This window comes from Vombatus ursinus, unplaced genomic scaffold (assembly GCF_900497805.2).
Source record: "Vombatus ursinus unplaced genomic scaffold, bare-nosed wombat genome assembly UNPS02014818.1, whole genome shotgun sequence".
Lineage (NCBI taxonomy): Eukaryota > Metazoa > Chordata > Mammalia > Diprotodontia > Vombatidae > Vombatus > Vombatus ursinus.
The window spans coordinates 56,405,726-56,418,995 of NW_020954596.1; the positions used below are offsets into that span (position 1 = coordinate 56,405,726).

General features: G+C 36.6%; 1 protein-coding gene across 2 annotated transcripts in view; it reads right to left on the bottom strand.

Moving 5' to 3' along the window:
• Positions 1–13,270, bottom strand: part of CORIN (corin, serine peptidase) — a 205,710-nt gene that overhangs the window by 120,251 nt on the left and 72,189 nt on the right. For both annotated transcript variants that reach the window (XM_027836429.1, XM_027836428.1), the window contains exon 4: positions 5,742–5,952. In XM_027836429.1, coding sequence (XP_027692230.1) covers positions 5,742–5,952 — 211 coding nt within the window. The remainder of the gene's footprint in view (positions 1–5,741; positions 5,953–13,270) is intronic.

A 13,270-nucleotide genomic window follows, 5' to 3' on the forward strand; every position in this document is an offset into this window, starting at 1 on the left:
TGAACTGTTGTTGTTGTTGTTTTCCTGACTCCAGGCCCATTGCTCTATCTACTGAACCACCTATCTGCCTTACTATTTGGGTGACCTCGGGGAAGTCACTTAACCTCGTTTAACCTTTCTTGGCCTCAGTTTCCTAAACCGTAATATGAGGAGGTTATGCTAGATAGCCTCTGAAGGCCGTTCCAGCTGCAAATCTCTGATCCTATGATTTGTGATGCCAGGATCAGTAGCTCTAACTAACCTGAGGATATTAGGACTATTGCCACAGAACCAGAGCAAATTTGGGCATGGCAAAGGGTAGACTGAGAATTCAAGTGATTTAGGACATCTTGGAATAATATTAAGCCACCTCTATTGCAAATGGGGTGCTAGTCTTTTTATGCAATTTTCCAGAGACTCCTTCTAACCCAAATGATTCTGTTTCCCATCAATATTTAAAACACTTTCCAGCACTGATGGGATGGGAAATTAATGAATTACAAAAGACACATGGAATGCTTTATTCCTTTTTCATGGATGTTTTGGCTCTTTAACCTCACAAAATAATCCTCTAACAAATGGGTTTTCAGATTTAATAAATTATGGCAATGAATTACTATTATTTTAATTGTATTCATGCCTACAGTTATGCATCAGCAAATAATACAGGACAATTTGTTACTGAGGACAAAAGAAATAAATTATATGACTGACCTTGTTAAGATCTACAGTTGGTACATATTCAGCAATACAACAAACCATTTCCAAAACATATTTGATCTGTCCTTTGCAGAAAATTTCAGACTAAATCTTTCATTACATCAACATGAGCAAAGATTAAAAATGGCTTAGTCAAACTGGTTCTCATTTAGAAACTAGTTCTCAATTCACAATATTAAACATCATTTCTTAAATCATCAATTTTATGTATAGTACTAAAAGGGAGGGGAGAGAAAGAGTTAATAAACCTGGATGTTGTGTGATATATGGATGAAGGGGAAGGAGAGAAAGACCAATATTAGCCAGTATGTGAATAGCCAGCCTGTTTGGATATATCCACAAAACTGATATTTCCTAGTTATAGAATAAATTTATTGCTTGCAAATAGACTTAAAAATAGGAACAAAAATCACAGTTCTAACTAAACACCAATCTGAAAAGGATGCTCTATTACTATATAGAGTGGGTCCTTCCCAAATGGGAAGATATTTACTAATCTAATAATCTGGTATTCTGTACAGCATCTGAGAAGCAACAAGGTAGGCCTTTGAGTGAAGAAGACCTGTGTTCAAACCCTGCCTCTGACACATAACATTTGTGTGACTTTGGGTAAGTCATTCAACCTTTCAAGGCCCTAGGCAGTTCTCTAAAGACTCCGGGTTGTTGATCAGCAGTAACAGAGTAAGTTTCTTCATTGGGAGATCCCAATACCTATGAAATTACAGATCTAGAACAAAACAACAATAACAAAAAACAAAATTAAAAAAAAAAACCCTGTTTCATTTTGTCTTTGTTTAAGCAACAAAAGTTATTGAAAATACCAGAAACATGGATAAGGGGCAAGGGGCATAGGTACAAACAAGAGTCATTCTTAAAAAAAAAAAAACTATTTGGAAACTCAATAGTATCTTCCCTTTAATATGTGACAAATTCAGAAATGCATTTTAATTTTAAAATATTTGTCCTTAGGACATCTTCTTAAAGACACATTTAAGAATATGGCAAGCTTAAAAAAAAACAAATACTTGAGAGAAAAAAACAAAAATTCTTAGTAAAACATTAGCAGTAGCACTGAAATAAAATATATAGAGTATTAAATGGAAACAGTAAGATAGAGAAAAGAGAGGTGTCATCTCTCTGATCAAACTCCTTTTTGTATAAAATTCAGTGGAAAAGAGCTGCTTTGAATAATGCTTACAGCCACTTACAGTTTTCCTTTAATTATATCTTTGTGATCTGGTCTTTCCCAGATCTCTTTAGAACAAAAAGTCAAGATGAGCACTTGTTAACAATAAATATCTACTGTCTCTTTAATAATGGGCACCAGGGACAGAGAACACTGATGCCAAGAATTTCTGCAACTTGTCAAAGAATTAACAGATAGTCCCTGCTAGGAAGATTTAAACATCAGCGTGTGTGTGTGTGTGTGTGTGTGTGTGTGTGTGTGTGTGTCTTTCTAAAAAAAAATTGTCCCTGGTTATTGTGTGGGGTTCAGACAACCACATCATCCTATCAACTACATGATTAAAGGATACCAAGAGTAGCTGGCTTAGAAGGGAAGTCATTTGGACCCAAAGTCCTTAAATCAGTGTTTCTAGAGCTATGATCCTAAGACCATTGATTAGAGTGAATAACCACAGTAAGTTTTTTGTTTGTATTTGTTGTTGTCATTTTCAGTAACATCCAACTCTCCGCGACCCCATTTGCAGTTTCTTAGCAAAGATACTGGAATGGTTTGTCATTTTCTTCTCCAGCTCATTTTACAGCTGAGGAAACTGAGGCAAACAGAGTTAAGGGACCTGTCCTGGGTCACACAGCTAGTAAGTGTCTGAAGCATCACAAAGATGAGTCTTTCCTGACTCCAGGTCCAGCACTCTACGCACTTCATCACTGCAGGAAATATTAAAAATCAGTTCTTTAAATATGTAACACAAACTCCTGAATATCTGAAAAGAAGTGGTATTTTGGATATAATATCATTTTAAGTCTTACCATCATCTACTTCAGGCTAAAATCGGAACCTCATAAAACATATAGTTTCTCTGAAGTATAAGAACTCTTTCTTCTCTGGTGAGGGATGCAGTACCATAAGCTCAGCTTTTTACAATAAAGAAAATACCATCAATAATTCTAAGTATCAAAAATGACATTTAGATTTGAAATGTAGAGGTTTTTTCTTAGCATATTGAATCTTTATGACTTTGGTTTGCTTTTAATATTAAAATTATTTTGCAATTCTTCAGCACAAACTCACATGCTTAACTTTCAAATAAACATATATAAAGTATCTACTACTTGCACTGCTTGCAGGTAAGGGGTGGGATCAGAAAGGAATGTTCAAATAATTAAGACACTACTCTGCCTTTAAAGAACTCACTTAATAAAAAGAGATAAAGTAGATCAAATAACAACTGGTGTCAACAATCCAAAATTTTGCTGAATAGGATTAAATATCTCAATATATAATTGGCAACAGGTATTTGAAAGTCTATTAGTAGCTAGAGTAACACATTTTCCTACTACCAATTGTAGTGTTCCTCAGGCTAAACTAGCTTGGAGAAAGTTGCCTTCAAGTTACCCCGAAGATGAATACTTAAGTTTAACCAGGATACTACAGTGGGCATCGAGGTAGCAAAGTAAGTAGAGCACTGGGCCTGGAGTCAGGAGGACCCAAGTTCAAATCCAACCTCAGATGCTTACAAGCTGTGTGACCCTGGGTAAGTCACTTAAACCTATTTGCCTCCATTCTCCATCTGTAAAATGAGCTGGAGAAGGAAATGGCAAACCACCCCAGTATCTTTGCCAAGAAAACTCCAAATGGAGTCACAGACTGTCAGACGTGACTGGAACCTCTCAATAATAACAGTATAGTACAGCTGGTTTAAGAATAAAGAGTTAATTATAATAATGATAATCATAACATGTATTTATATAGAGCTTTTCTTCTGAAGTCAACTTCTTTTTTTTTTCATTTATTACTTACCAGATTCATAAAATCTCAGATTTGTAAAGGCCCCTAGAAGACCTCTACTCCAAACTGTGCCTAGCCAACCATCCTCTGCAACATTCCCAGAAAGTATCTATCCAAGGCTTTTCCTTGAAGACCTATGATGTTGGAGAATCATCACCTCCCAAGGCAGTCCATTCCACGTCTGGACTGTTCTGTTTGTTAAGTTTTTCTCTATCTTGATCCTAAATATGTGTCTCTGCACCTTCTACACATTGCTGCAAGTACTACCTTCTAGCAGCAGAAGATCAAGTCTACTCACTTTTTGTCACGACAGCCTTTCAAATACTTGACGATGGCCATCATGCCCATCGGTCTTTTCTACTCCAGACTAAACATCTCCAGTTCTTTCAATTTTATCCCGATTATTATATTCAGGAGGATCTCCAATAATCCAAAATTATGGCAGCCCTCCACTGGATACTCTGGTATATCAATGCCCTTTCTAAAATGGACAACCCAGAACTAAACACCATATTGCAGATTTAGACTGACAAAAAAACTAGATCCATACACTATGCTTCTCAATGTAACTTACCAAAGTAGGTTTGGGGGCTTCCATATTCCACCGCTGATTCATTTTGAACTGAGTCCATTAAAGCCTTCAGACCTTTTTTCAGATGAACTTCTATCTAACCACTCTTCTGCCATCTGATACTTATAAAATTTATTTTTGAACCTAAACCTAGGGTTTTGTACCAGTCCCTCAAATTTCACCTTATTCTACTCCACCCATTATTCTAACCTTTTAAGATGTTTAGATACTCTTTTTCAATGTATTATTTATTCCTCCCAGCTTTGTCTCGTCTTTATGCCACTTATGCCTTCATTCAAGGCATTGATAAAAAATAAATAAATGTTTAACAGGAAAAGACCAAAACAGATGGAGTTCTATCTAAAAGCTCAAGGAGAAGAATATATCTTGTTTGTCTTTCCATCCCTAGCAGCCAGCACGGGACCTTACACATACATAATAGATTAGTCAAGAATTGAATCAGATAAAGTCAGGCAAAGACTGTTACCCAACTTGCTTATTACCCGATGGTGATGCAGTAGTAAAATCAGTAGGATCAGCCTCTTCAGTTCACTGAAGCATTTCACCTAATTTACTTCTAAAAGAGGGGGGAGGATAACACTCATACATGATTGTACAATGCTTTGCAAGCCTTTGGAGTTTGTCATTAAATCAATACAAAATTAATAAATACTTTTTGAGGTCTGAGCCACTTTAAAACTTGTCTGTCCTTTTCACTTCAACATAGTGGAAGATAAACTGTCAGCACTTCTTATTTTCAATCCTACATTTTTAACTCAGAGTTAAAATCTTTCCCTTGAAAGCTTCTACTACAGCTAAACTTTTTTTTGGTCAAGGCTTGTTCCTAAAAGCTATGGGCTATCTAAAAGTCAGCACACATTCTGAGATTGTTGATTTTTAAAAATCACTCTTAGAGGCTATGACAACAAAAAATCTTACTGAGTACATAAATGGCTTAATGTCAACTAATTAAGTTGACATTATAAAAACTAATCAAATCAACATAAATACTATAGAATTTCATCTGCCTTTGAAAATTAGATTCATACACAAGTACAGTTCTATAAGCAATTCTGACATTTTTAAAAACAGAAAATATTTTAGTCTATATGTTTATATTTAGCAAACACTTAGAAATAGCTATGCTTGGAATTACAGATATTATACATAATTAGACAACATACTCTCCACTGATGAAAGTGAAAGAAAAATCTCTATTTTAGAAAATGCAACTATCCGGAAGAATTTTACATATCAATGCAGTTAGACTAATTAATTTTTCCCTGCAATAAAATTACACAAGAGTCTTCATGAATTCTAGTTTTAGAAGGCTGTAATGAGTTATTATTACAGACTGCTTGAGGAGTAACGGTGGATGGAAATGGTTTCCATTACAAACCAAGAAGTGGTAGATATCCCAGGACTATTTTGTTTTGATTAGATACTTAGAATTCTTCTATTACTGGCTCTTATCAATGAACAACTTGGGTTTCCAAATACCTCTCATCGCCATCACTGACGCACTCAGGGAAAGCAATACTACAGCCAAACAGCATGACGTGTTGATAGCAACTGAGGCGGCTGAGATAACTGAAGAACTTCAGGAACTTCTCTAGTTCAATTCTTTTCACAATGGACAGAATGGATGTCAGAGTAGTGTGGTTGTAAGGCAGCATTTGACACTGGCTGTTGACAATATTTACACAGGTACCTGTGAAAATAAGAAGGAGTAAATTTAAGATGCAACAAACCCGTTTTTAAAACAATGCACTATCTCATAAGACAGGTTACTGTGGCTATAAGCTGAAGATGCATACCACAAAGGATATAATAGTGATTGACATTTAAATCATACTTTTAAGAATATTTTAAGAGTACTTTTGAGCTTCTTAACTCTATGGGGTAGGTTAACATAGTCATAATGATTTATGGTGCATCGAATCCACTGGGCCCTCACAGATGTTCAACAATGTTGTTAGCTCCATAATCTCATTCATAGAGAAATTAGCCCAATTCCTTTTGTCTCCCCTTAAAAGATAATAAAAACTTGTAACAACCTACACACACACACACACATACACACACACACACACACATACACACACTCTTAAAGCAAATGGCTTAGTTTCCTATTTCATGGAGAAGAGTCCATTCAATTTAGTTCATAGAATAACAAGTAGCATGGCCTAGCAGAGAGATCATTAGACTCAAATCTCATCTTGAACCATGAGCAAGACACTTAGCTCCTCAGTTTCCTCATCTACAAAGTATGGATAATAGTGCTTACAATGTTTATCTGGCAGGGCTATTGTACATAAATAGCTATACAAACCTTAAATCACAGTATGAATGTATTTATTTATTATTAATGTTCTTATTCTTCTCACCTTATATTTTATGAAGTGCAGATAGAAATGGTCCTGAGATGGGTTTGCTACTCTATTGCTGTTCTTTAAAGTTTAATGTTCAGTGGACTGTTATGCAGGTGGATAAAAATGATTGCTTCTTTGTAATTGAATAAAAGTATTAGGGCATATAAGCTTATCTTCTGTATGGCTCATGGAAAGCATCTTTGGAACAACTGCAGTAGCAAACAGAATGAGAGTGATATGTATCTCACCTTGTTCCCACACAATTCTAATTTCTTCTTCTAGGCCTCTGTATTTTCAGAGAATTGCATTCCATATGGTTTTGAGATTAGGAGCACTATTATTATTGTTATTATAGGATTTAGGGCTCGAAAGGGACTTTGACATCATCCAGTCCAATCTTTTTATTTTAAAGAAATTTAAGAATTTTAAATTTTAATTAATTTAATTAAAATTAAAATTTAATTTAATTGATTTAATTTAATTAAAATTTAATTGATTTAATTAAAAATTTTAAAGAAAATTTGGTCTAAAGGAGTTAAATGACTTGCCTAAGATTCTACAGAAACTAAGCAGCAGTGCTGAGATTCAAACTCAACTTAGATCCTGATACATGACATCATCTCTTGGTTAAATTCATATACCATTTATTAAGAACCTACCATGATTAAAGCCATTTAACGGGAGTTTCCTTAACCTTCTTTCTACACTCTTTGAAACTTCTTAGCATTACCACCCACACTGTTCTCTTTCCCTCCCATCTCAGAGTGAAGCAGCCCAAATTCTTCACCACGGCTCGTCTTGACTTACCCTTGGCTCCACTGCCTTCTGCCTCATCCAAGACCTTCCAGTTAGCTCCTTTCCACAAGCCTATAGATATGCTCAGCTCCTCCTGACCCTACAAAAGCTTCCCCTTCGTCCCTTTGCATTCCATCAAGGTATTGTCCAATTCCTACCTTTGTAATCTGACTTTTGTCTATGTGACTTTACTGAAACTCTCCAAACCAATGATCTTTTCTCAGTCACCATGACTGAGAAAGCTAGGTACTAGACACTAGCTCAGAAGATCGATTCAGATGAAGAAGAAATTGAATGCTAACTCCAAACAAAGCATCAGATAATTCAAATGAACTCAGTTGGATGCCAGACCTATGTCCAGAAAAAGGACAAGATAGAAAAGTGAAGAGGGAGTATATTCTAAGCCAACGCGGGAGATAGCCTGTGCACAACTACATAGACCGTCATCGTGCTGACTGTAGAAAGCAGTAAGTAGGCTAGTTCGGATATAACATAGTTTGCAAAAAAGGAAAGTAATATGAAATAAATCTGGGAAGGTGTTGTTGTTGTTGTTGGCTAGTGGAAGTGATAGAATTCCAGCTGAGCTATTTAAAATCCTAAAAGATGATGCTGTTAAACTGCTGTACTCAATATGCCAGCAAATTTGGATAACTCAACAGTGGCTACAGGATTGGAAAAGATCAATTTACAACTCAATCCTAAAGAAGAACAATGCCAACAAATGTTCAAATTACTGAACAATTGCTCTCATTTCACATGTCATGAAAGCTGTGCTTAAGATTCTGCAACTTAGGCTTCAGCAATATGTGAACCAAGAATTACTGGAACAGGAACAGGAGACTGGTTTTTGAAGAAGCCAAGGAACTAGGAACTAGGAAATTGCCAACATTCACTGGTTTATGGGGAAAGCAAGGGAGTTCCAGAAATACTTCTACTTGGGCTTCACTGACTACACTAAAGCCTTGGACAGTGTGGATCACAACAAAATGTGGGAAGCCCTCAAAGAAATGAGAGTACCAGGTCATTACTTGTCTCTTGAGGAACCCGTAAGTGGTTCCAGAAGCAACAGTTAGAACCAACTATGGTACAGCTGATTGATTTAAGATTGAAAAAAATAATACAAGGTTGTTTATTGTCATTGTATTTAGTTAGCTTATATGAGAGTACATCATGCAAAATGCCAAGCTGAGTGAATCAAAAAACCAGAATTAAGGTTGCTAGGAGAAATATCGACAATCTCAGATATACAGATGATACAGATAGCAGAAAGCAAGGGGGAATTAAGAAGTCTCTCTTTTTTTTTCTTTTTTGGGCGAGGCAATCAGAGTTAAGTGACTTGCCCACGGTCACACAGCTAGTGAGTATCATATGTCTGGGGCCGGATTTGAACTCAGGTCCCCCTGACTGCAGGGCCAGTACTCTACTCACTGCACCACCTAGCTGTCCTAAGAAATCTCTTAATAGGGGTAAAAGAGGAGAATGTAAAACAGGATTGAAGCTTAACATCAAAAAAACTAAGAACTTGGCAATTGGTTCCATCACTTCTTGGCAAATAGAGGGAGAAGAAATAGAAGCAGTGTCAGATTTTATATTCTTGGGCTCAAAGATCACTGTAGACAGCCACTGCATCCATGAAATTAGAAGACACTTGTTCCTTAGAAGGAAATCTATGGCAAATCTGAACAGTATATTAAAAAAGCAAAGATGTCATCTTGCTAACAAAGGTTCATACAGTCAAAGCTATGGTTTTTCCAGTAGCAATGTATGGCTGTGAGAGTTGGATTGTAAGGAAAGCTGAGCACCACAGAATCGAGGCTTTTGAATTGTGGTGCTGAAAATTTTTGAGAATCCCTTGGACAGCAAGGAGATCAAATCAATCAATAATTAAAATTCAGACTGTTCATTAGAAAATCAAATACTGAAGCTGAAGCTTTAGCCACATAATGAAAAGACACTACTTATTAGAAAAGACCCTCATGTTGGGAAAGAATGAAGGCAAAAAGTAAAAGGGGAGGCAGAGGATGAGATGCATAGATAGTGTCATGGAAAACAAACGTGATCTTGGACAGACTTTGAGGGATAGTGGAGTATAGAAGGGCCTGGCATGCTATGGTACATGAGGTCACAAAGAGTCAGACATGACTGAATGACTGGAAAGATGAGTTGGAGCAAAATTGTTGAGGGTTTTCAGTAACAGATTGAGGAGTTTGTACTTAATCCCAGTCAAAAAGGAGCCACTGGAGAATTTTGAGCAGGGGAGTGACGCAATTACATGTTGAAATAGTGGAATGGTTATAGAGGGGGAACCTGATGGAGAGGTAAAACTAAGTGACCTCTGAGATCCTTCCAACACTCAGACTGTATGATTCTGGAGTAACTTACAGGTTTAACATTTCTAAGGTGCTATGGTCCTATGAATTTACCTGGGGAAACAGCAATTAGTTAAAATACAAAGAAATATAAATGATTAGATCCAAAAATGAATACTACAGACAATCAGCATTTTTTCCAGTGCCTCACACAGTGCCCTAGATTTAAAATGTTCTCAATAAAAGTTTGTTTAAATAAGTTTCAGGAATTTTTTTTTTAAAAGGGTAATGTAGGCTAAAGTAATTTGGGAAAGCTTGAAGAAGATGTAACTTGAATTAAAGCTTGACAGAGAGATCGAATTTGAAGGGAAGTGGGGAGAACATTCTTTGCAAAGAAAATGCATGAGCAAAAGTCACAGAAGCTGGAATGAGCATTGCAATCAGTAATTAAGAAGAAGGTCCTGGAAAATGGAGCGGAATAACATAGCAAACACAACTGGGTATTTGACTAGAGTCGAAAAACATGAGAAAGAAGGGCACTGAAATTTTCTTAATTCCAGGAATTATTCAACTAAAATCTTTTGGCTTATTTACTAAGACATATTTGATTTCATTAACCTTGTGTTCACATGAGTGGCAAATATCATTATTATTCTGGGAGTGATCCAATCTTTCTCAGAATCTAACTGCAACATTAGATTTTTTTGCACATTAACTCCTGTAGCAATGGATTTTCACAGGCTTACTCCATGCTGTGCTCCATGTGAAACCATTTCTTCTGTGGGTTGCAATGGCAAGAGTACTTTTGGAAACGTGCCACATCTATTATTCACTGTCCTGGCCAAAATGAAAGACACACTGGGAAAAGTTTCTTTTTCTTCCATTATATATCCTTAAACTTTTCAAGTCAGAGCACTTGGAGACTAATACCGATATGTTATAGGTCAGTGCTACTTGATGGGATATGAAAAAGCAAATGTGTACAAATAACAACAATAACTCTGTGTGATATATTGTTTGTATAAGAAAAGGTCTGATTAACATAACATCCTTTCAGAAAAAAACTATGTTAATTAGAGAAAAAGTAAAATACCCAGAAGCTGACCTGAAAACAAAAGAAAAAAAGAAAACTTGTTGTAAAGAACAATTAAATTAAATCAGCTGCTCAGTTAATTTCTAAGGCAGTGTGGTGCAGTGAAAAACACACTGGATTTTCAGTCAGAGGGCCTGCATTCAAATCCTGGTTCTGTCATTTATTACCTATGCATTTGGTCAGGTTCCTTATCTTCCTTGATTCTCAATAGCCTTCTTTATAAAATGAGGAAGTTGACCTGGATCAGCAGTGTAAAATGATAGAAATAGGCATGACTATACCTTACATAAGGAACCCTGTGGGCAGCCTACTGACTTAATTAATGTTATCCACATTCTATTTTATTTATTTTGATGATTGTACCCAATTATATTTTAATCAGGTTTGGGCCACAATGGAGAGCATTGCCTGTAATGTGGCCTGCAGTCTGTCTTTTGGACACCTCTGGATTAGATGACTGCTTAGGTCCATCTAAACCCTAATATATGACCAATTAATAATTCGGTTGATGCCAGGGTAGGGATTTAACCCATATCCAAATATTTCTAATATTTTCTAATATCTAATATTTCTCTATCATAGAGTAAGGAAGATAAGGTAAAGATAACACTACTAAGGAGTGACCATCATTTCTTCTTTTAAAAAACATTTTATTTGATTTAATTATCCAATATCTGCCTTCTCACCCTCCCACACCAACCCCCTACACCTCCAAGTTATCACAAGAAAAGCAAAACCCATTACAAATAAGTGTACTCAATATAAGCAATTACCACATCTATGACCAAAATACACATTTGTCCCATTCTGCATTGAGTCATTCATCTCTCTGTCAGGAGGTGGATAGTAACATTTCTCATCGTTAGTTCTCTAGGATGCTGATTGATCGTTATGCTGATAAGAGTTCAACACATTTATATACCATAACTTTTTCATCCATTCCCCAATAACTCTGAGTTTGAAGTCACACCAGTGCTGCTTGCTTCAGAATTTACTCCTTTCACTACATATAGCCCAAAGCCTCCCTATCCAGGGAACACCACTCCCCTGAACAAGTTCCCTTCTCAAGTCCCCTTCTCACTCTGTGCTGGATCTGTGACCCAGAACCACATAGTGGATGACAAAGCTGCCAGTTGACTCCCATCATGGTGTCCAGGAATGGGTCTGTTGGAGATCTGTTCAGGAGGACCTGAGTTCAAATCCGGCCTCAGATACTTGACACATGCTAGCTGTGTGATCCTAGGCAAGTCACTTAACTCCATTGCCTAGGCCCCCCCCAAAAAAAGAAAACAGACAAAATCTCTTATGATTAAGGCGACTTAAATTAAAAGATCTGACTGGCCTAAATTTGGATTTACAAATGTTTCACTTGCCTACCACTAGGTCGTAGCAACAAGTCAGGACTTAGTCTTATAAAAAAGAGGAGGAAAGAGAAAGGAAACAATTTAGTAAAAGATCTCCAAATCTATTAAAGTTGAATCTTATGATTCCTGTTGGAATACATCATCAGTTAGATACAATACTTGTTGTTTTTGTCTCCTTTTTGCCTAACCCATTCTTTCTTTCATACCTTCCCCAAAGCTGTGACCCGCAGTTATCTGATATCCCCCCAAAAAATCATTTAACATAATTATCTTGAAAGATGATTAAAGCAGATTAGTCTTGAAGCAGAACTCCACATCTAAGAAGGCCATCAAGATCCAATTAAATTGGATTTTATTAAAGACTCAAGAAATATGCACATAAAAAAGCCCTATTTCCAAGAAACAAGAACACTTCCACTGACCTCTCCCCTCAACATTTTATGTTTAGTCCCAAGTGTATTACTTTGCTCATTCACTCTTTATTGTTCTTGTATTTTTATTTTCATCATCATTTTACATTTATTGAGTGCCCACAATTGCCAAAGAGCAATTGTCCCAACTCTTTTCATGGTTTGCCATACCCTCCCTTTCATCTGGTCCCACTAGACACACCACTGCAGACTACATTGCCTAGCAGGGTAGAGGAACCACAACTCATACAGCTGGAGTCATCCCTTGACCACTTCCATGCCACACTGAACAATGGTAGTTCTCACCCTTTGTCCTAAGGATCTTTAACAAAAATACATGTCACAATGTGAGTTAGTTGCAAGAGGTCAAGATGGAGAAGGCAGGAGTATAGTCAATACAGCAGTGATGGCATGGGAAAGAACTCAAGAATGGACAGATTTGGGAAGTCATGGTGAGGATGAAGAAGAAGGTTCGAGGTTGCAAGGGAAAGGTAAAACAATGACCAATTATGATCAGATAAAGGAATTTCAAAGTTCATAAGCATGGAAGCAATGCATTTTTGGGTGATAGCAAAGTGAAGGTATAGCTGTGGCGGAGTGCAAAAATAAGTCATAGAAATAAATAGATTGAGAAACTTGGAGCTTAGGATGTTTAAGGGAACATAAAAGTATGTATGTCAAAGTGC